Below are 23,361 nucleotides of genomic sequence, written 5' to 3'. Positions count from 1 at the left end.
CTAGGCTAGCAGTATTTGACATTGTGTTGTTATTTCGCTGAACACTAGATGGTTTAATTTTATTTTTGGCAGTGAAACGAGGCTACTCAGGCGAGAAAAAAACCTCACCCAAATGTATAGCACCATTGGAAAATATAAACGGACTGTTTGAAAATGTGAAGGGGAAAAAAAGTAAAACCTTTTTTTTTTATATGTGAATCACATTTTTATTTGGCGTACCCCCGACGGCATTTACGTGCACCCCAGTTTGGGAATACCTGAAGTCTCTTGATTCATGATGACATTGGTAATCATAGTAATTTAGCTGATAATTCACACCTACGATATCCAGGCAGGTGAAATATTTCTGAATGTAACATGAGTAGGATATCAGTTTGTTTTAAAATATTACAAGGTCAAAACTTGACCTCATAATACTCATTATGCCATACTTCCATTGAAAACAGAATTTAAGCACCTTTGGCAGCGATTACAGCCTCGAGTCTTCTTGGGTATGACGCTACAAGCATGGCACAGCTGTATTTGGGGATTTTATCCCATTCTTCTCTGCAGATACTCTGAAACTTTCAAGTTGGATGGGGAGCATCGCTGCAGCTATTTTCAGATCTCTCCAGGGATGTTTGATTGGGTTCAAGTCCGGACTCTGGCTGGGCCACTCAAGGACATTCAGAAATTGTCCCAAAGCCACTCCTGCGTTGTCTTGGCTATGCGCTTGGGGTTGTTGTCCTGTTGGAAGGTGAACCTTCGCCCCAGTCTGGGGTCCTGAGCGCTTTGGAGCAGGTTTTCATCAAGGATCTCTCTGTACTTTGCTACGTTCAATTTTGAGTCTCATAGCAAAGTCTCTGAATACTTTTCAATATTTTTTATTTTTAATAAATTTGCAAAAATGTCTAAAAACCTGTTTTCGCTGTGTGATTATGGAGTATTGTGTGTAGATTGATGAGGTTTTTTAGTTATTTAATCCATTTAAGAATAAGGCTGTAATCTAACAAAATGTGGAAAAAGTCAAGGGGTCTGAATACTTTCCAAATGCACTGTATCGAATTGTATCGTGAGGTCCCTGGCAATTCCCAGCCCTAGAAAATACCCTATTAAAAAGTCTCAGCAACAATAACAATATATCCAAAGCAATTTCTTTACACTGTGGTTGTATTGTCATAGTGTTTTTATAATAGATAGCAAGTACCAGTAATTACAATAATTGAATCCCTGTGGACTAAAATAAATGAACAATGATCAAGCTGTTTGTTTTTCATGTTGTTAGTTAGCACCCCCTACTGTTAAATCTGTTCTTTACAGGGTCCCAAGACCTTACAAGGGCATTGGTGAGTTAAGGATACAGCACTCTCTCAGGCCAGCCTTGTAAAACGGACAGTGGTGACTGGATATTTGAAATACAACTTCTAGCTGATCCAGGCTGAAATCTTTGCCAATTGTGCTGCCACCATGCCCATGTCCTCTGCATTGTGGCCCAATCCCAAATTGACATATAAACGTTGGTTATACAATTATTGCATCTGAGCTACTTGAGGGGCTCTCCTTTTCTTTTTCAATTGATTTATATAAGCAACATGGTGAAACTTCCACCCAGCATATCAGAGGGCAAAGTGGCACTATTACCATATTGCTTACACCTGTCAAATCCTCTCAGATCTCCACAAGTGCAAAGGGCATAGGTGGGTTATGGAGTCCATTTGGGATTGGGCCTATCACTTTCTCAAAGACTTTCTCCACTCTCTCATAATGCATTTTATTCTATAATGAGTATTCTCCTAGAAGGATCATGACTTAACACTGATTTCAGATTAAATCGTTTCAATGTGATAAATCTTGCTGGGTATTGTGACTGATATTACTCTGCATAAACATATACAGCAGATAGTTATGACCAATTATCAATTGACTTACAATGGTGGCTTTTCCAAAATAAATACACACTATGGACAATAAATAGACACTATGAGGTCATCATTTTAAAAAGCCTTCCATTCATAAACTAAACTCAACCTAAATTGACATATTTGCCCGTTTTGAAAATGAATTACAATGACTGAAACTTGACAACGTTATCGAACTGCTGAGAAAATATTTGACTGTGTCTGATAACAGCACTGACATCTATGATAACCTTAGACTGGCATACTAGCTAGTTAGTTATCTAGGTCCACATGGAGGAACTGTCTAATAACTCAATCTTGCTAGTTAGGTAAACTAATTTAGCAAGCTTGTTTCCAAAATTCGGATAGATACATGTTGCTAGCTTATTGCTAGCTATCAATTCAAGCGCGTTGTAGTCAAGGAAGTTAACTAGAATGGCAAACGTTAGATAGCCAGGGCTAGGCTAACGTTAGCAATATGCCTACACTTATCATTCATGCATCTCAGCTTTCACATTAGCTACTTACCAAATAATGAAATGTATATGTTCTGTGTTCGCACACTTGATTTGACCCATTTGTTTAGCAAGATATATAAAATTGTGTATGAAGTTGGCACCCAGAGGTTCCTGAACTAAAACGTTAGTTAGGGCGCGTGCATGTTACCTGCTGCAAGAAACGATGCCCCCTAGTGGACAAAGAGACTGGTGTGTTTTTCCCGCCAAATGTGAATGCAAAATATATTAATAGTAGTGCTGTTATTTTATTGAAATTGTAAATTTTCAGTGGACAACACCGGAAACATTTAGCTACTTTCATTAATTGAATCAATGACTCCTCACTTCAGGGAGGAAGGAATGAACGATGCGTTCTTTCAATGATCGTTTAGTATGAAACCAGAGAGGAAGAGGCGAAGCGGAGGGATACATGGGCCCAAAAACGGTCTTCTCCAGGTGGCGTTTTTAGTTTTTTCGCTCAAGCCAGGAGTTTTTGCATGGAGGCCAATGGAAGAGTATCGAATTTTGTTAGCAAAACATCGAATGGCTTATTTGCTACGTGTGGCTTACTTGATCAAATATAAGTTTCGTAACGAGTAGGTTGTTACGAGTATACTGATATAAGTAGGACACGTAACATCCAAACATTGAGAAAAAACACAATACCGGAGTTGTCTGGTCGTTACTAGTACCACAGCCACAAAGTCATACACCTCACCTATTTTTACACTTTATCTTCTTAAAATGTGATTTAAACCTAACCGTAACCTTATGCATAACCCTATTCTTAAATGAAGACCAAAAAGCAAATTGTTACGATATAGCCAATTTTGACTTTGTGGCTGTGGTAACATTGGAAACCGTTGTGTCTGTTGTTCACACGCTTATCTGCCCTCTCATTGGCGCGAATGGTCCCACCTGATCTTGCCTCCTCCACAACTTCCTTTTATGTTATGAAGATTTATTTTCATTGTTAGAACGGCCATTAGAGTATCTGGTCAATATGCAACGTAATAGATAATCTGTGATGAAACGCTGATGCATTGAAACACTGGACGAGGCCCCCTCGTAAACCGGATGGTGTTACACTTTAAAGTTGAGCATTTCCTGTTGCTACATTTGTCATTCCCTAAAATGGCGAATTTAGCAGCTGCTGTTGTTGCTGCCGCTGGCAGAGATCCCGCTGTTGACCGTTCATTGCGCTCTGTCTTTGGTAAATTTATTGATGGGGGAATACTAGTTGATTCAAAAGTGTATGTCGAAGAATACGTTTGTACTCACAGCTAGCGAGCTGGATAGCTTACAAACCGCGCTAGACATAGCACAGCAGCAGATAGCTAACTAACTAATGTGTGCAGGATTTGTATCAAACGTATTTTTATAGATCGCAAGTATGCCTCACGTTAGTTAGCCACGGTATTCCTCTGTCAGTATCACAGACGTAAGTGACAAGTTAGCGAAGTGTATACCTGTGTTAACAAGGTTTATAGTTAACTGGCTAGTTTGCTAATAGTGTCAGAATTACCATCACATATTACTACTAGCAACAAGTGGTTCAGCCATAGACAACAGTAACGTTAACTAAGAACTCTGCATCTCATGTCTTTTGCATGTTGTTGTTTAGGATTCTTGTGTTCTGTAAGTTTTTCCACAACTCAGTCAAGTTGCTGTCTTAAACTCTTAACTCAATTTAACAGTGGGAAACATTCCATATGAGGCCACAGAGGAGCAACTGAAAGACATTTTTTCAGAAGTTGGGCTTGTTGTCAGCTTTAGGTACGTAAGCAGTCTTAAGGCAACGTTCACCGTTTCACCTGCCTAAAACAATTGCTGCTGTGCACTAGGCTATTCAAGTGGTTACATGCTAATATGGCTTTTTGGTTACCTTTTGAAAATTGTTTTGTAACCCTACACCATTTTTCAGGTTAGTGTATGATAGGGAGACAGGCAAGCCAAAAGGATATGGCTTCTGTGAGTATCAAGACCAGGAGACGGCCCTCAGTGCCATGCGGAACCTGAACGGAAGAGAGTTCAGCGGCCGAGCTCTCCGTGTCGACAATGCTGCTAGTGAGAAGAATAAAGAAGAGCTCAAGAGTAAGTATGCACTGCAGTGCACTCACTATTAACCACAATGGAAAGTATGCACTGCAGTGCATTGTTAACCACAATGGAAAGTATGCACTGCAGTGCATTGTTAACCACAATGGAAAGTATGCACTGCAGTGCATTGTTAACCACAATGGAAAGTATGCACTGCAGTGCATTGTTAACCACAATGGAAAGTATGCACTGCAGTGCATTGTTAACCACAATGGAAAGTATGCACTGCAGTGCATTGTTAACCACAATGGAAAGTATGCACTGCAGTGCACTGTTAACCACATTGATTAGGTTTACATGCACAGTAATAATTAGATATTAACCTGATTATGGCAGATTATGCAATAGTTATGTAAACACCTTGGTCTGTTTATCTTAAACCCTGTTTTCTGAGCGATCTTTTGAATTATTAGGACATGTAAACACCTTAACTGGCGTTACAGCGGTGTATTCGATCTGCGCATGTGCTAGCACCAGCTGAGCGAGCCTCCCTCTTTATCTAGAGTGAAGTGAGTTCTGAACAACTGAATGTATGCTTCTTAGAAGTAGCTCTCACATACAAACTTTATATACCCGAACTCAGAATAAAATATGCTTCTGAGAAATAAAATGTATTTTGATTGGTGATGTTCTGCATTTATCAGAGTGCCATCAGGTGTCCATGTAAACAGGATTCTTAAGGAAATTGTTCTTCTTCCAAAGCAGTACACCATTTTAATTTAACTATATTGAACAAAAATATAAACGCAACATGCCACATTTTCAAAGATTTTACACGGTTTTACAGATCATAAAAGGAAATCGGTCAATTCAAATATATTCATTAGACCATAATCCATGGATTTCACATGACTGGGAATACAGATCTGTTGGTCACAGATGCCTATACATTTTTTAAAAAAGGGTAGGGGCGTGGATCAGAAAACCAGTGTGAACACCATTTGCCTCATGCAGTGCGACGCATCTCCTTCGCGTAGAGTTGCCTGTGGAATGTTGTCCCACTCCTTTTCAATGGCTGTGCGAGTTAATGGATATTGGCAGGAACTGGAACGCGTTGTCGATCCAGAGCATCCCAAACATGCTCAATGGGTTATATGTCTGGTGAATATGCAGGCTATGGAAGAACTAACATTTTCAGCTTCCAGGAATTGTGTACAGATCCTTGCGACATGGGGCCGTGCATTTTTATGCTGAAACATGAGGTGATGGCGGCGGATGAATGGCACGACAATGAGCCTCAACTTTTCACGGTATCTCTGTGCATTCAAATTGCCCTTCGGTAAAATGCAATTGTGTTCGTTGTCCGTAGCTTCGCCATACACGCAATGTTACCTAACAAAATTGGGGCACTGAGCAAATTTTAGGTCTTGTGAGCAGAAACATGAACATTGTGAGAACTTTGTGCAACTACACTGAGGATGTACCCTTACAGTTTTAGACAGTAGCCAATAGACTATTTGAGCATAGTGTAGGCCTACCAACAAAACCAATGGCAAAAATCCCATAACATTTTCACATGGAAATAGCTTTTGATTTCTATGATATAGCCTACAGTAGACTTTGGTGTTCAATGCAAGCCTACATTGCATGAGACTTTTTTACAACTTTTTATATTATGAAGGGCTTGACATTAATTCATAATTTTTTTACTTGGTCTGTAACATCATGGGCCAAATAGGTGACTGTACATTGTATTGTTGGATGATGCAAGAAACCACTTTCAAAATACAATGTATTATTATTACCATATAGAGAATTAGACAATGTAGGCTACCCCTCTGCTTATTGGGGTATTTGCATTTTCAAGCGTGTCTCGAAATACAGCACTGCCCCTTTTTAAGACATAAGCTTTTTACCTGACTGGCTTTTCAAAGACAGCTTGAAAGGTAGCCTACATGTTTTGTGCTCTTGTAGGAAGCCTTAACTCCCCATTTCTGACCAATACTTATCAATAACTGGGCTAATAACTCGCTAGTTAGCAAAGAATATCAACAAATGTGAACACACGGCTCTGCACTCCGCTCTGATAAGCGCATTCACTCGCGGGTCATTGAAAGCCCGCTCGTGGGCTACCCACGCCAGTCCACGCCAATAGAATTCTACTCCATTGAGCTACTACAAAACCAGACTATCTTGCAAAGTAAAATTTGTTTTGTTGCATTGAAAAGGGGCTGTAATAATGTTGATTTGACCACAGAAAAAAATGTTGCTCTATATTGTGCAAACTAATGGGGCGAACCAAGTTAAGTTCAACATCTTGTCTCTGCGCTGCATGGCATTTCACCTGCGCGGCAGTTCTGGAGTAAGTACGCGGCCACACGCGTGCAGCTTAGAGGGAACATTGCATACACGTGGCGGTTGTGAGGGCGGTTGGACCTACTGCCTAATTCTCTAAAACAGCTTTGGAGATGGCTTATGGTAGAGAAATTAACATTAAATTCTCTGGCAATGGTTCTGGAGGACATTCCTGCAGTCAGCATGCCAATTGCCTACTCCCTCAACTTGAGACATCTGTAGCATTGTGTTATGACATAACTGCACATTTTAGTGGCCTTTTATTGTCCCCCAGCACAAGGTGCACCTGTGCAATGATCATGCTGTTTTAATCAGCTTCTTGATATGCCACACCTGTCAGGTGGATGGATTATCTTGGCAAAGGAGAGATGCTCACTAACAGGGATTTAAACAAATTTGTGCACAATATTTGAGAAATAAGCTTTTTGTGCATATGGAAAATTTCTGGAATCTTTTATACCAGCTCACGAAACATGGAACAAACGGTCTATATTTTTTGCGTTTTATATTTTATATTTTCCACTTCCTGTCAGAAAATGTCTCAGGGTTTTGCCTGCCAAATGAGTTCTGTTATACTCACAGACACCATTCAAACAGTTTTAGAAACTTTAGAGTGTTTTCTATCCATATATAATAAGTATATGCATGCCCTATCTTCTGAGTTTGATTAGTAGGCCGTTGAAAATGGGAACGATTTTTTTTCAAAATGCGCTGTGGCGCCCCCTATCCTAGGGTATCCTCAAGAGGTTAAGTGGATTATTAATCTGACTATCCACAATTGCATTAGTGTGTGCATGTAACTGTACTCAATGTAAAGTATGCACCGCAGTGCACTATTAATGGCAATGGAAAGTATGCAGAGGTGCGTGGGACTGATTTATTCATCCTGCCCGCACCCGCAGCTTTTCATACCACGCCCGCTGGCTTTATGTCCGACTCCCACCCGCTACCGCAAGAACTGGTCCCTAACCCAACCGCAGTCTCACAATGTTATTTTAAGAGTATGTGACGAACTGACTTGCCAGCCATGGTCCCAGGAATATTTCACCCTATATTCAATATCAAAATGAGCAAAAATAACTGATGGAATGGGTTAAATTTGGAGATTCTCACATGGCCTATTTTATAAGGCTATCGGTATTACTAGGCTATATCAGCCAATAGGCTAGACGTAGTTTGAAGAGAGCAGAGTTGGAGACACTTGCACTTTCTCTTGAGCCACATTTTTTGGGGGGTTTACAAATCAAAATCAAATCTAATCAAGTTTTATTTGTCACATGCGCCAAATACAACAGGTTTTAGACTTTACCGTGAAATGCTTCCTTACAAGCCCTTTCCCAAGAATGCCAATGGAAAAAAAAGTTATTCACGAAATAAAGGAAAGAGTAACACAATATAACAACAATGAGGCTATATACAAGTACCGAGTCAATGTGCGGGGGTAATATGTACATGTAGGTAGGGGTAAAAGTGACTAGGCAATCAGGATATATAATAAACAGAGTAGCAGCAGCAACAGCGTATGTGGTAGAGTCCAGTGAGTGTGCATAGAGCCAGGGCAAGAGTCAGTGCTAAAATAAAAAGGGGGTCAATGCGAATGGTCCAGGTAGCCACTTGAGTGACTGTTCAGCAATCTCATGGCTTTCGGTAGAAGCTGTATAGGATCCTTTTGGTCCCAGACTTGGCTCTCCGGTACTGCTTACCATGCGGTAGCAGAGAGAACAGTCTGACTTCAGTGGCTGTTAGAACATTTTTAGGGCCATCCTGACACCGCCTGGTATCGAGGTCCTGGATGGCAGGGAGCTCGGGACTTAGTGATGTACTGGGTTGTACACGCTATCCTCTGTAGTGCCTTGCGGTCGGATATCAAGCAGTTGCCATAGCAAGCGGTTATGCATCCAGTCAAGCTGCTTTCATTGGTGCGGCTGTAGAACATTTTGAGAATCCGAGGGCCCATGACACATCTTTTCAGCCTCCTGAGGGGAAGCGGTACTGTCGTGCCCTCTTCACGACTGTTGGTGTGTTTGGACCATGAATAGGTCCTTAGTGATGTGGACACAGGAACTTGAAGCTCTCGCTCCACTACCATGATGTGAATTGGGGGCCTGCTCAGCTCCTTAGTCTTGCTGACGTTGAGGGAGGAGGTTGTTGTTCTGGCACCACACTGCCAGGTCTCTGACCACCTCCCTATAGGCTGTCTCGTCTTCGGTGATCATGCCTACCGCTGCGGTATCGTCTGCAAACTTAATGATGGTGTTAGATTCATGCGCGTCGACACAGTCGTGGGTGAACAGGGAATACAGGAGGTGCCTTACCACGCATCCCTGAGGGGCCCCCGTGTTGAGGGTAGCCTACCTTTTTAGGAGTGGGACGATTTTCAGATGGAGACAAATGTGGGTGATCAATATTTATTTATAGGCAATGTAGTAAACTATAGCCTAATCATATTTAGGAAGTACATTTCCTTGGAAAGAACTGCCACTTGGTTCTCCGCCCATGTATAGGATATAGCCTATTCTATTTAATAGAGACCACACGCGCACCTGACCTCGCAGGTATGGCTACTGAACTTGAAACAGCAAGAATGATGAGAGCAGACAATTGACCTTTGTCTTGAGCTACGTTTTGCATATAGGATATAGCCTACCTTTTTAGGAGGACGATCTGGAGGCAGAGACAAATGAGTCATCGATATTTATTTAAAATGAAAAGGCGCAACACTCGCTCACCATGGTAGCCTGTGCGTGTTGCACCTTTTCACTGGTTCTAAAATTATTTGATTGCACTTCAACTCATGTTGGTTGAGCGCCCTCCACTTATTTCCATTCATCAATATTTATTTACAGACACTAACCATGTTTTCCATCCAACCATTTTCATGCGGATGAATTACCTGATGCATGTAAAAAGTTACGACCGGGCTGATGAACAATTACAATTTTATAAATGCCGACATTTTATAATTGGTTCGACATAGTGGATCTTTGTGTCTGTAAAATTTATTATTGTTATTATTATTATTATTTGTATTTTTTTTACTTGGCAAGGCGGTTAAGAACAAATTATTATTTACAGTGATTGCCTACTCTGGCCAAACCCGGACGATGCTGTGTCAATTATTCGCCGCCCTATGGGACTCCCAATCACGACCGGATATGATACAGCCTTGATACGAACCAGGGACTGTAGTGACACCTCTTGCACTGAGATGCAGTGCCTTAGACCGCTGCGCCACTCGGGAGCCCCAAATTATGTGAGAAATGGCGTTGGAATAACATATCGAAGTAAACTTGGAGTCACGCGATGATATGTTGTGTGGTTCTCTAAAGTCCCCACAAGGATAGTAAAACAAGAAAATTCTCCCTTGTGGGACATTTCTCACATCCCCATTAGGACAAAGGCTATTTTAAGCTGAGGGGTTAGATTTCTGAAAATACATTTTAGGTCCCCCACGAGGATAGAAGATAACGTGTGTGCGAGAGAGAGAATGAGCGTCTCTTTACCTGGTGGTCCCAACGGTCCCTGGCAAGGGCCCAGGTCCTCCACCTATGGGGCTCCGTTCATGTGCATGCCCCGCTGACGACCACACACACAAAACAGACATTAGTACAGGGAACAGCACACATGCATCATGTAACAATTATTAAATGTACAGTACCAGTCAAAAGTTGACCACTACTCATTCAAGGGATTTTTTTTTCTTTTTACTATTTTCTACATTGTAGAATAATTGAAGACATAAACTGTGCAACAACACATATGGAATCATGTAGTAACCAAAAAAGTGTTAAACAAATATTATATATTTGGAAGTATGCTTGGGGTCATTGTCCATTTGGAAGACTCATTTGCGACCAAGCTTTAACTTCCTGACTGATGTCTGAGATGTTGCTTCAATATATCCACCTAATTTTCCCACCTCATGATGCCATCTATTTTGTGAAGTGCACCAGTCCCTCCTGCGGCAAAGCACCCCCACAACATGATGTTGCCACCCCCGTAGTTTTATTTTTGTTTCATCAGACCAGAGGACATTTCTCCAAAAAGTTCGATCTTTGTCACCATGTGCAGTTGCCAACTGGAGTCTGGCTTTTTTATGCCGGTTTTGGAGCAGTGGCTTCTTCCTTGCTGAGCGACCTTTCAGGTTATGTCAATATAGGACTAATTTTACTGTGGATATAGATACATTTGTGCCTGTTTCCTCCAGCGTCTTCACAAGGTCCTTTGCTGTTGTTTTGGGGTTGATTTGCACTTTTCACACCAAAGTATGTTAATCTCTAGGAGATTCCTGAGCGGTATGATGGCTGCGTGATCCCATGGTGTTTATACTTGCGTACTATTGTTTGTACAAATGAATATTGTACCTTCAGGCGTTTGGAAATTGCTCCCAAATATGAACCAGACTTGTGGAGGTCTACAATTTCTTTTCTGAGGTCTTGGCTGATTGCTTGACATCGTGGGAAAATCAAAAGAAAAACAGAGGCAGTGAGTTAGAAGGTAGGCCTTGAAATACGTCCACAGGTACACCTCCAATTGACTCAAATTGTCAATTAGCCTATCAGAAGCTTCTAAAGCCATGTCATAATTTTCTGGAATTTTCCAAGCTGTTTAAAGGCACTGTCAACTTAGTGTAGGTAAACTTCTGACCCACTGGAATTGTGATAGTGAAATAATCTGTCTGTAAACAATTGTTGGAAAAATTACTTGTCATGCACAAAGTATGTCCTAACCGACTTGCCAAAAATATAGTTTGATAACAAAATTGTGGAGTGGTTGAAAAACACATTATAATGACTCCAAACTAAGTGTATGTAAACTTCCGACTTAAACTGTATGTAAACATTATTAAAGTGTTACATTTCTTAGTGGCATTATTAAAGTGTTATTAAAGTGTTACATTTCTTAAAGTGGCCAATGATTTCAAGTCTGTATGTAGGCAGCAGCCTCTCTGTGCTCGTGCCTCTCGGTCCCAGCTTTGATGCACCTGTACTCTCCTTCTGGATGACAGCTGGGTGAGCAGGCAGTGGCTCGGGTGGTTGTTGTCCTTGATGATCTTTTTGGCCTTCCTGTGACATTGGGTGCTGTAGGTGTCCTGGAGGGCATGTAGCTTGCCCCCGGTGATGCGTTTTGCAAACCGCACCACCCTCTGGAGAGACCTGCAGTTGTGGGCGGTGCAGTTGCTGTACCAGGCGGTGATACTGCCCGACAGGATGCTCTCAATTGTGCATCTGTATAGGTTTGAGGGTTTTAGGTGACAAGCCAAATTTCTTCAGCCTCCTGAGGTTGTAGAGGCGCTGTTGCACGGTCTGTGTGGGTGGACCATTTCAGATCGTCAGTGATGTGTACACCGAGGAATTTGAAGCTTTCCACCTTCTCCACTGCTGTCCCGTCGATGTGGATAGGGGGTGCTCCCTCTGCTGTTTCCTGAAGTCCACAATCATCTCCTTTGTTTTGTTGACGTTGAGTGAGAGGTTATTTTCCTGACACCACACTCCCAGAGCCTCTCGCCTCTTCCCTGTAGGCTGTCTCATTGTTGTTGGTAACCAAGCCTACTACTGTTGTCGTCTGCAAACTTGATGATTGAGTTGGAGGCGTGCATGGCTGCGCAGTCATGGGTGAACAGGGAGTACAGGAGGGGGCTTAGCATGCACCCTTGTGGGGCCCCAGTGTTGAGGATCAGCGACGTGAAGGTGTTGTTTCCTACCTTCACCACCTGGGGGTGGCCTGTCAGGAAGTCCAGGACCCAATTGCACAGGGCGGGGTTCAGACCCAGGGCCTCGAGCTTAATGATGAGCTTGGAGGGTAGTATGGTGTTGAATGCTGAGCTGTAGTCAATGAACAGCGTTCTTACATGGGTGTTCCTCTTGTCCAGATGGGATTGTACAATGTGATGGCGATTGCATTGTCTGTGGACCTATTGGGGAGGTAAGCAAATTGAAGTGGGTCTAGGGTGACAGGTAAGGTGGAGGTGATATGATCCTTAACTAGCCTCTCAAAGCACTTCATGATGACAGAATTGAGTGCTACGGGGCGATAGTCATTTAGTTCAGTTACCTTTGTTCCTGTACCCAAGAAAGCAATGGTGGCCATCTTGAAGCATGTGGGGACAGCAGCCTGGGATATGGAGAGATTGAATATGTCTGTAAACATACTATCCAGCTGGTCTGTGCATGCTCTAAGGATGCGGCTAGGGATGCAGTCTGGGCCAGCAGCCTTGCGAGGGTTAACACGTTTAAATGTCTCTTACTCACGTCGGCTACGGAGATGAAGAGCCCACAGTCCTTGGTAGCTGGCCGTGTCGGTTGCACTGTTATCCTCAAAGCGGGCAAAGAACGTGTTTAGCTTGTCCGGAAGCAAGGTGTCGTTTTCCACAACGTGGCTGGTTTTCCTTTTGTAGTCCGTGATTGTCTGTAGACCCTGCCACATACATCTCGTGTCCTAAGCCGTTGAATTGCTACTCCACTTTCTCTATACTGACATTTCGCTTGATTGATTGCCTTGCGGATGGGAATGACTACTACGTTTGTTCTGCTGTATTCTCAGTCACCTTGCCGTGGTTAAATGCGGTGGTTCGCAGTTTCAGTTTTGTGCGAATGCTGCCTTCTCTCCACGGTTTCTGGTTAGGGTAGGTTTTAAGTCGGTGGGTACAACATCCCCTATACACTTCTTCATGAAATCAGTAACTGTCTGTATTCTCGGAAACTACCCGGAACATATCCCAGTCCTCGTGATCAAAACAATCTTGAAGCGTGGATTTCGATTGGTCAGACCAGTGTTGAATAGTCCTTAGCACTGGTACATCCTGTTTGAGTTTCTGCCTATAGGAAGGGAGGAGGAGAAATGGAGTCGTGGTCAGATTTGCCGAAATGAGGGCGGGGGAAGGCCTTGTATGCATCCCAGAAGTTGGAGTAGCAATGGTCGGTGTTTTTCCAGCGTGAGTACTACAGTCGATATGCTGATAGAATTTAGGTAGCCGTTTCCTAATTTTCTTAAAATCCCCAGCTACAATAAATGCAGCCTCGGTATATATGGTTTGCATAAAGTCCAGTGAAGTTCAAGGGCCGTCATGGTATCAGCTTGAGGGGAGGGGGCTGTGACAATAACCGAAGAGAATTTGATTGGCATTTGATTGTGAGGTATTCTTGGTCGGGTGAACAAAAGGACTTGAGTTCCTTTATGTAATTACAATTATACCATGAGTCGTTAATCATGAAACATACACCCCCGCCTTCTTCCTGGAGGCACGTTCATTCCTGTCGGCGCGTTCAACTGAGAATCCAGATGGCTAGACTGACTCCGACAGAATATCCCGAGAGAGCCATGTTTCCGTGAAACGGGGTATGTTACAATCCCTGATGTCTCTCTGGAAAGAAACCATTGCCTGATCTCATCAACTTTGTTATCCATGGACTGAACATTGGTGAGTAATATACTCTGAAGTGGTGGGTGGTGTGCGCTCCTCCTAAGTCTGACTAGAAGACTGCTCTGAATTCCTCTTCTCCACCAGCGTTGTTTTGGGTTGGCCTCTGGAATCAGTTCAATTGCCCTGGATGGCACGAACAAATGATCCGCTTCGGGAAAGTCGCATTCCTGGTCGTAATGCTTGTAGTGTTGGTGAGCTACCGCCGCTCTGATATGCAATAGTTCTTCCCGGCTGTATGTAATAACACAACATTTTCTGGGCTAACAATGTAAGAAACAATACATAAAAACAACAAAATACTGCAAAGTTTGCTAAGAACGAGAAGCGAGATAGACCCCTCTATCTGCGCCGTCATGAGTTCTGAGATTGTCCTTAGAGCACCGAGACAGGATTGTGTCGAGGCTTCCAAGAGCTGGCTGCCCGGCCAAACTGAGCAATCGGGGAGAAGGGCCTTGGTCAGGGAGGTGACAAGGACCCGACGGTCACTCTGACAGAGCTTCAGAGTTCTTTTGTGGAGATTGTTCTCCTTCTTGAAGATTCTCCCATCTCTGCAGCACTTCCCTACGGTGAAGCATGGTGGTGGCAGCATCATGCTGTGGGGATGTTTTTCAGCAGCAGGGACTGGGAGAATATTCAAGGAAAAGATGAACGGAGCAAAGTACAGAGATCCTTGATAGAAACCTGCTCCAGAGCGCTCAGGACCTCATACGGGGCGACGGTTCACCTTCCAACAGGACAATGACCCTAAGCACACAGCCAAGACAACACGAGTGGCTTCGGGACAAGTCTCTGAATGTCCTTAAGTGACCCAGCCAGAGCCCGGACTTGAACCCGATCAAACATCTCTGGAGAGACCTAAAAATAGCTGTGAGGCGACGTTCCCCATCCAACCTGACAGAGCTTGAGAGGATCTGCAGAGAAGAATGGGAGACACTCCCCAAATACAGGTGTGCCAAACTTGTAGCGTCATACCCAAGAAGACTCGGATGTAATCGCTGCGAAAGGTGCTTCAACAAAGTACTGAGTAAAGGGTCTGAATACTTATGTAAATGTGACATTTCAGTTTATTTTTTTAATACATTTACAAAAATGTCTAAACCTGTTTTCGTTTGTCATGGGGTATTGTGTGTAGATTGAGGGGAGATACTATTTTAATCAATTTTAGAATAAGGCGGTAACATAAAATGTGCTAAAAGTCAAGGGTTCTGAATACTTTACGAATGTGCTGTATAATGCTACCGTTTTTGTTACAACCAGAGTTCCTGAGTGGCGCAAGGCACTGCATATCCGTGCAAGAGGTGTCACTACAGTCCCTGGTTCGTATCAAGACTGTATCACATCCGGCCGTGACTGAGAGTCCCATAGGGCTGCGTACAATTTGCCCAGCATCGGCCGGGGTAGGCCATCATTCTAAATAAGAATTTGTTCCTAACTGACTTGCCTAGTTACATTAAAACATTTAAAAAGAGTTGAAAATGCGATGGAAACCCATTTAACTTGTTTTTTTGTTTTTTTTAACAGCAAAAGTGTTTTTATGTGCACTACGTCATCATGCGCAGCCTTTTTATCCGCAAAAGGTATGTTTGATGGAAACATCTCTGGTGGGAAACCGTGGATATTGTTTTATGCAGATTTTAAAATATTCTCATAATGATCTGTCGCAAATTGGAGGGCAACCCAGCTATTGTAGGAAACTATAGTCAAATCATATTTAATTTCCTTGGAAAGTTAACTGCCACGTCAATCTCCGTCCATACATAAGCTGTCTACTCTATTTCATTGAAACTAAACATTCTAGGCGCACTTGATCTAGCACGCCCAACTAGGAGATGAGAGGTATGCTACTTAATTTGAAACAGTGAATTCTGAGTGTGTGAATAATGTGACATATGTGCTTTTAATACAATAGGTAGGCTAACACATGCAAAGCAGATGTCAGTTTCCAAATAATCTGCGGGACGACAACAAATATTTTCATCCCAAAGTTCTGTCTGACTGCCCGCTCCCAAGCGCAGCATAAAAAATGCAGACCGCACTGTTATGATCTCTGTCGGAACCCGCAGGTCTATTGGCCCGCTACACTGCAGTGCACGATTAACCACAATGGAACGTGTGCAGTGCACTATTCACCACAACAAACATCTGAAAAGGGGTTGGGACATGTTTTGCTGCTTCTCAATAATTGGTAGAGTGAAGTTTTCAGCATAACTCTTCGGACATAACTCCTGTTGTCTCCCCCAGGTTTGGGGACGGGGGCCCCTATCATTGAGTCTCCCTACGGGGACAACATAGTGCCAGATGAGGCTCCAGAGTCTATAAGCAGAGCTGTGGCCAGTCTGCCCCCAGAGCAGATGTTTGAGCTCATGAAACAGATGAAGGTGAGTTCTCTCTTTCGACTCCAGTTTCCTTGTTTTGAGATTGTATATCATCACATCCATTTATAGACAGTCACTTGTGGATAATCCAAAGACAAATTCATTGGAATCCCATTGTGTTGTAATTATCCCCTACAGCTGTGTGTGCAAAACAGTCCCCAGGAGGCCAGGAACATGCTGTTGCAGAACCCCCAGCTGGCCTTTGCCTTGCTCCAGGCCCAGGTGGTCATGAGGATCGTAGACCCTGAGATCGCCTTGGTGAGACCTGGTTACTCGCAACTTGGGTCAGTGCAAATGCACTCCAGTGATATGGGGTTAGGTGTCTTACTGACTTTAGAGCATAATGGTTAAGATTGTTTTCTTCATAGACCTTGAGCATTAACTCATTCAGAGATATTGTTGCACATGTTGTCAAGGGAATCGTCAACATTTAACTTGGATGTTCCTCTGCTCGTTTGACCTCTGCTGTAGAAAATGCTTCACCGTCAAACCCCAGTGCAGCCATTGGTTCCCAACAGTCAAGCTGGACCAGTGCCAGTGGCCAACCAGCCTATACCACCGCCCAATGCTCCAGTCTCCCAGTCACAGCCAATGGTGAATCCACTTTGGCAGACACATAACTAATCGTTTAATAGCTAATCGTTTAATTTATTAGGATTTAGATCAACTTAAGACCATCTGTCAGTTTCCTACATCTGAGATCAACCTACACAATCTCTAACGCTAAATCTAGGATCTACAGTACCAGTCAAAAGTTTAGACACAACTACTCATTCCAGAGGTTTTCTTTGTTTTTAGTATGTTCTACATTGTGGAATAATAGTGAGGACATCAAAACTATGAAATGACACATGGAATCATGTGTTAAACAAATCAAAATCTATTTTAGATTCTTCAAAGTAGTCACCCTTTGCCTTGATGACAGCTTTGCACACTCATGGCATTCTCAATCAGCTTCACCTGGAATGCTACTTTGAAGAATCTCAAATATAAAATATATTTTGATTTGTTTAACACTTTTTTTATTGGTTACTACATGATTCCATATGTGTTATTTCATAGTTTTGATGTCTTCACTGTAGAATAACAATGTAGAAAATAGTACAAATAAAGTAACTCTGGAATGAGTAGGTGTTAACTTTTGACTGGTACTGTACATTATAATAATTGTTACATGATGTGTGCTGTTCCCCCGTCCTAATGTCTGGTTGTGTGTGGATGTCAGCCGGGCATGCACATGAACGGAGCCCCCCAGATGATGCAGCCCCCTCCCGTAGGTGGAGGACCTGGGCCCATGCCAGGGCAGGGACTGGTGGGACCACCAGGTAAAGAGACCCTTTCTGTCTCACACACACATGTTTATGTTCTATCCTCGTGGGGACCTAAAATACATTTTCCTAAACCTAAACCTAACCCCTAAGCTTAAAATAGTTTTTGTCCTAATGGGGATGTGGGAAATGTCCCCACAATGGAGAATTTTCCTTGTTTTACTATCCTTGTGGGGAATTTAGGTCTCCACAAGGATAGAATAACCAACACACACACACACACACACCATACATCCATACACATAGACAGCCTCTTGGTATCCAAAAGTCAAAGGAGCACCCCTGTTATGCTTCACCTTGCCATCTCACCCCAGGTGGGATACTGCCACCGATAGGAATGCCTCAGGGAGGTCCCGTTCCTATCGACAGGGGACAAGGTAATCTAACATGCCTGTGTCTCCAATGAAACTTTTTTTAAATGTCATTACAATCCATCCATTCCTAGCCAGGGCTTCAATTGAAGTATTTACCCGTTAAGTCTTCCCATTACCTGTTCATGTCTTCCTTTCCTCCTGTGCATGTCATTACTCTTTGTTGACACTTGGTGGCAGAGGAAACTAGTGGTTTATGTGCCTCAGGACTTGGGGCCAACTCAGGTGGCTGAGATCATAGCGTTTCAATTAAATTAATAGATCAGACATGATTTTATTTTGGATTTATTTATTTAACCTTTATTTAACTAGGCAAATCAGTTAGGAACAAATTCCTATTTACAAATGACGGCCTACACCGGCCAAACCCGGACGACGCTGGGCCAATTGTGCGCCGCCCAATGGGACTCCCAATCACGGCCGGTTGTGATACAGCCTGGATTCGAAGGTGTCTCCCATGACGCCTTTAGGACTGAGATGCAGTGCCTTAGACCGCTGCTCCACTCAGGAGCTTGATGATTGTCCAACTATGTAAAGATTAGCGAGACTATTTTCTGGGGGGATGCTTAAGTACATTTCTATCTGCAATATATATCTATATATATATGTACATTTTAACCACTAAACGCACCTCTGCCACCTCATCCACTTCAGCCATCCATGTCAGTAGTGCTGCTTTCTGTGTGTGTTCTGAGCTCCTGCTATGAAGTCTGTAGGCTTCTCTGTCAGTGTGGCATGCGATGGGTGCGCTCCTATGTGTTGCTGCTTTGCTCTCTGAGTTGTCTCCTGTTTTTTTGTTTTTTTACTTAATGCTGGCTCAGGAAACCTCCAGCACTCTCCCATAGGATCGTCTGGGCAAGCTGCTATCGAGCGGCCTCAAGGTATCACTTACACCCTAACCCCAGGCTCTGGCCTGTCTCCCCCAGACTCCATCCAAGCCAACAGGGCTGTTTATAGGCTGGCTCATGAGTGCATACATTATTTTTTTATATATTTTAATTTCAGGTGGTGGATTGGCTTTAATATTGCGGATAGATTGTTGCTTCTATTAATGTAATTGTCTGCATCATTTCCAATCCCCCATATTTTTGGGGTAAAGTATGTATGTTAGGGCTGGGCAGTATACCGTATTTTACGATATACCGGTATTGATTCGTAGACCGATTTGGGTTTTTACCTCACCTTCTATAACGGCATTTGAATGTTTGGTTTGTTAAATGTGATACGCCGTGTTTAACGTCCATTTTTATAGTTTGCTTCTTGAGTCCTCTCACTCTCTCAATGCCGCTTTCCACACAGACCTAGCCCTGCCCCGCATTTGTTGTTCCTTGACCGCAAGACACTTGTATTCAGTCTGCATGGTCAATGCAACAATGCTGTTTTCACTTTGCTTCTTCATATATTCTTCCAGTAGCATTCTATAATTACACTATTAGTTTGTGTTGCTTACATCTGCTAGTTTTTCTTTGCAAGTTGGGCCTAAATCTTGTTAGCCGCTAATCGCTAGGTAGCTAGATAATGTACTGAGTTAGAGCAAACATAATTAGTTATACAGCCTGATAATACCAGTGACAGTGTACACCTAAATCAGCATGCTGTTTGTGCAACAGTACCTTCTAAATAAAAGAGAAATACATGAATAGGTTAGCTACATGAAGTAGCTAAGAGAGAACAGACAATGTAGCCAAAGATTATAGGGTCCCCTAGGAAACAATTATCAACACTTTGGTTCCTATCACTAATTCCTCCCTGGCATTTTCATTTGTTTTCATGTCAAACAACACTATTCAATGTGCCCACTATCATATTCTAACTATAGAATTAGAATAGTCATTCTATTTCCATGATTCCAACATTTCACCCAAGTGTTTAGCTCTAAATCATAAGTCAAATCGCTATTGCAACATTTGGTTCAAAATAAGGTTTAGATTGTTTTCCCGTATCGTGCAGCCCAACATGGCAGTGTGGAAATTCTCAAATGTGTGCATGAAATGTATGAAAATGCAACAATTATTTTGGGTTAAATTGAACATTTTCTAAAACAATAAGAATGGAGAAAGACCCATTGAAATCACTTAGAATGTATGTGTTGACACCCTGAGGTCATGCACTACTTATAAAGCAAATTTAGACATTTTATCATTTAAAAAACAAAATACTGTCAAATACCGTTTTCAAATAACCGAAAGTGAGCAGTTGTAATCTGAATAAAGGGAAAAAGGCCATTCTTGAACATGGGTGAGACACTTAACCATTTTGGATTTCTCTTAAATGAAATTACTAAGTATAACTTTTGTATGACTGATGCCTTTAGTGAGAGGGCTAATGCTTTAATATTTCATTTCTGCCCTCCGAATTCATATTCGTTATATAAATAGGCCCTTTTAATTTTGTCTGGCTTGCCATTCCAAATAAAAGTGAATCTTTTTTTGTTTGTTGTTCATATCATTTAAAAAGCATGTCACTAGCTGTAGGCAAAACCATAAGCAATTAGGTAAACTGTTATATGACTAAAGAGTTAATTGGGGAATTTTCCACAAATAGACAGGTATTTTCCTTTCAATGGTAGCAAGATCTTATCTATTTTTGCCAACTTTCTATTAAACGTTATTGGAGTGAGATCATTTCTTTCTTTCAGGATATGTATACATCACTGTCAGACCATTTTATTGGTAAACTACATAGTAATGTAAAAGTAGCATTTTTTTTATTTTTTTATTCGTCAAATATGTAATATAGTGCACTTATCATAGTGTGGTTTTAATCCAGAGGTTAGAAAAACTATCTAGATCCTCTGAGGCTGTGGAGGGATTCTAATTGTGGTTTTAAAAGAAAACATGAATCATCAGCGTATGGATTTCTAATCCCTTAATATTATTGTTGGCTCTAATTTTAACAGCTAACATTTCAATGGCAATAATAAATAGATATGCGGATAATGGACAACCTTGTTTTACTCCTCTTGACAGTTTAAAACTTTCTGAGATGTAGCCATTATTTACTATTTTACACCTAGGGTTACTATACATAACTTTAACCCCTTTTATAAGAGATTCTCCAGAAATTTGAAATATTCCAGGCATTTATATATAAACTTCAGTCGTACTTTATCAAAAGCCTTTTCAAAGTCCGCTATGAATACCAGGCCAGGTTTTCTATTGTTTCCAGTACTTCTCTTATATTATCTCCAATGTATCGTCCATGTAAAAAACCTGTCTGATTAGGATGAAAAATATCTGACAAAACCTTCTTTTTTTTGTATTCTATGCTCCAAGCATTTAGCTAGAATTTTTGCATCACAACACTGAAGTGTAAGAGGCCTCCAATTTTTTTTTTATGGACTGGATCTTATATTTATATATACACACACAGACCCCACTTGGATCCTGTTTCAGTAATAATGAAATCCAACCTTCTTGTTGCGTATCCTATAATCTGTTTATATAGGAGTGCTTAAAACATGCTGATATTGGTCCTCTGTGTATGTATGTGTATATGTATATGTATATATACTGCTCAAAAAAATAAAGGGAACACTTAAACAACACATCCTAGATCTGAATGAAAGAAATCATCTTATTAAATACTTTTTTCTTTACATAGTTGAATGTGCTGACAACAAAATCACACAAAAATAATCAATGGAAATCCAATTTATCAACCCATGGAGGTCTGGATTTGGAGTCACACTCAAAATTAAAGTGGAAAACCACACTACAGGCTGATCCAACTTTGATGTAATGTCCTTAAAACAAGTCAAAATGAGGCTCAGTAGTGTGTGTGGCCTCCACGTGCCTGTATGACCTCCCTACAACGCCTGGGCATGCTCCTGATGAGGTGGCGGATGGTCTCCTGAGGGATCTCCTCCCAGACCTGGACTAAAGCATCCGCCAACTCCTGGACAGTCTGTGGTGCAACGTGGCGTTGGTGGATGGAGCGAGACATGATGTCCCAGATGTGCTCAATTGGATTCAGGTCTGGGGAACGGGCGGGCCAGTCCATAGCATCAATGCCTTCCTCTTGCAGGAACTGCTGACACACTCCAGCCACATGAGGTCTAGCATTGTCTTGCATTAGGAGGAACCCAGGGCCAACCGCACCAGCATATGGTCTCACAAGGGGTCTGAGGATCTCATCTCGGTACCTAATGGCAGTCAGGCTACCACTGGCGAGCACATGGAGGGCTGTGCAGCCCCCCAAAGAAATGCAACCCCACACCATGACTGACCCACCGCCAAACCAGTCATGCTGGAGGATGTTGCAGGCAGAAGAACGTTCTCCACGGTGTCTCCAGACTCTGTCACGTCTGTCACGTGCTCAGTGTGAACCTGCTTTCATCTGTGAAGAGCACAGGGCGCCAGTGGCGAATTTGCCAATCTTGGTGTTCTCTGGCAAATGCCAAATGTCCTGCACGGTGTTGGGCTGTAAGCACAACCCCCACCTGTGGACGTCGAGCCCTCATACCACCCTCATGGAGTCTGTTTCTGACCGTTTGAGCAGACACATGCACATTTGTGGCCTGCTGGAGGTCATTTTGCAGGGCTCTGGCAGTGCTTCTCCTGCTCCTCCTTGCACAAAGGCGGAGGTAGCGGTCCTGCTGCTGGGTTGTTGCCCTCCTACGGCCTCTTCCACGTCTCCTGATGTACTGGCCTGTCTCCTGGTAGCGCCTCCATGCTCTGGACACTACGCTGACAGACACAGCAAACCTTCTAGCCACAGCTCGCATTGATGTGCCATCCTGGATGAGCTGCACTACCTGAGCCACTTGTGTGGGTTGTAGACTCCGTCTCATGCTACCACTAGAGTGAAAGCACCGCCAGCATTCAAAAGTGACCAAAACATCAGCCTGGAAGCATAGGAACTGAGAAGTGGTCTGTGGTCTGCACTTGCAAAACCACTCCTTTATTGGGGGTGTCTTGCTTATTGCCTATAATTTCCACCTGTTGTCTATTCCATTTGCACAACAGCATGTGAAATTTATTGTCAATCACTGTTGCTTCCTAAGTGGACAGTTTGATTTCACAGAAGTGTGATTGACTTGGAGTTACATTGTTGTTTAAGTGTTCCCTTTATTTTATTTATTTTTTTGAGCAAC

The 23,361-nt window shown here is 42.4% G+C and overlaps 1 protein-coding gene across 6 annotated transcripts in view; it reads left to right on the top strand.

Annotated features, from left to right (window-relative positions):
- The first annotated feature begins 3,371 nt into the window (after nucleotides 1-3,371).
- cstf2 (cleavage stimulation factor, 3' pre-RNA, subunit 2) overlaps nucleotides 3,372-23,361 on the top strand; it is a 28,837-nt gene continuing 8,847 nt past the window's right edge. Inside the window, exons 1-9 of one of the 6 annotated variants that reach the window (XM_014199756.3) lie at nucleotides 3,372-3,587; nucleotides 4,072-4,150; nucleotides 4,299-4,468; nucleotides 16,434-16,570; nucleotides 16,706-16,825; nucleotides 17,039-17,161; nucleotides 17,793-17,892; nucleotides 18,210-18,272; nucleotides 19,088-19,147. In XM_014199756.3, the coding sequence (XP_014055231.1) occupies nucleotides 3,452-3,587; nucleotides 4,072-4,150; nucleotides 4,299-4,468; nucleotides 16,434-16,570; nucleotides 16,706-16,825; nucleotides 17,039-17,161; nucleotides 17,793-17,892; nucleotides 18,210-18,272; nucleotides 19,088-19,147 (988 nt within the window). In that variant the 5' untranslated portion in view covers nucleotides 3,372-3,451. The other 5 variants (XM_014199761.3, XM_014199759.3, XM_014199758.3 and 2 more) reach the window with 5 other exon arrangements.

This window comes from Salmo salar, chromosome 05 (assembly GCF_965601325.2).
Source record: "Salmo salar chromosome 05, fSalSal1, whole genome shotgun sequence".
NCBI classification, from domain to species: domain Eukaryota; kingdom Metazoa; phylum Chordata; class Actinopteri; order Salmoniformes; family Salmonidae; genus Salmo; species Salmo salar.
The sequence above is the reverse complement of the archived record's forward strand: the minus strand, read 5'-3'. Positions and strand labels throughout refer to the sequence as shown.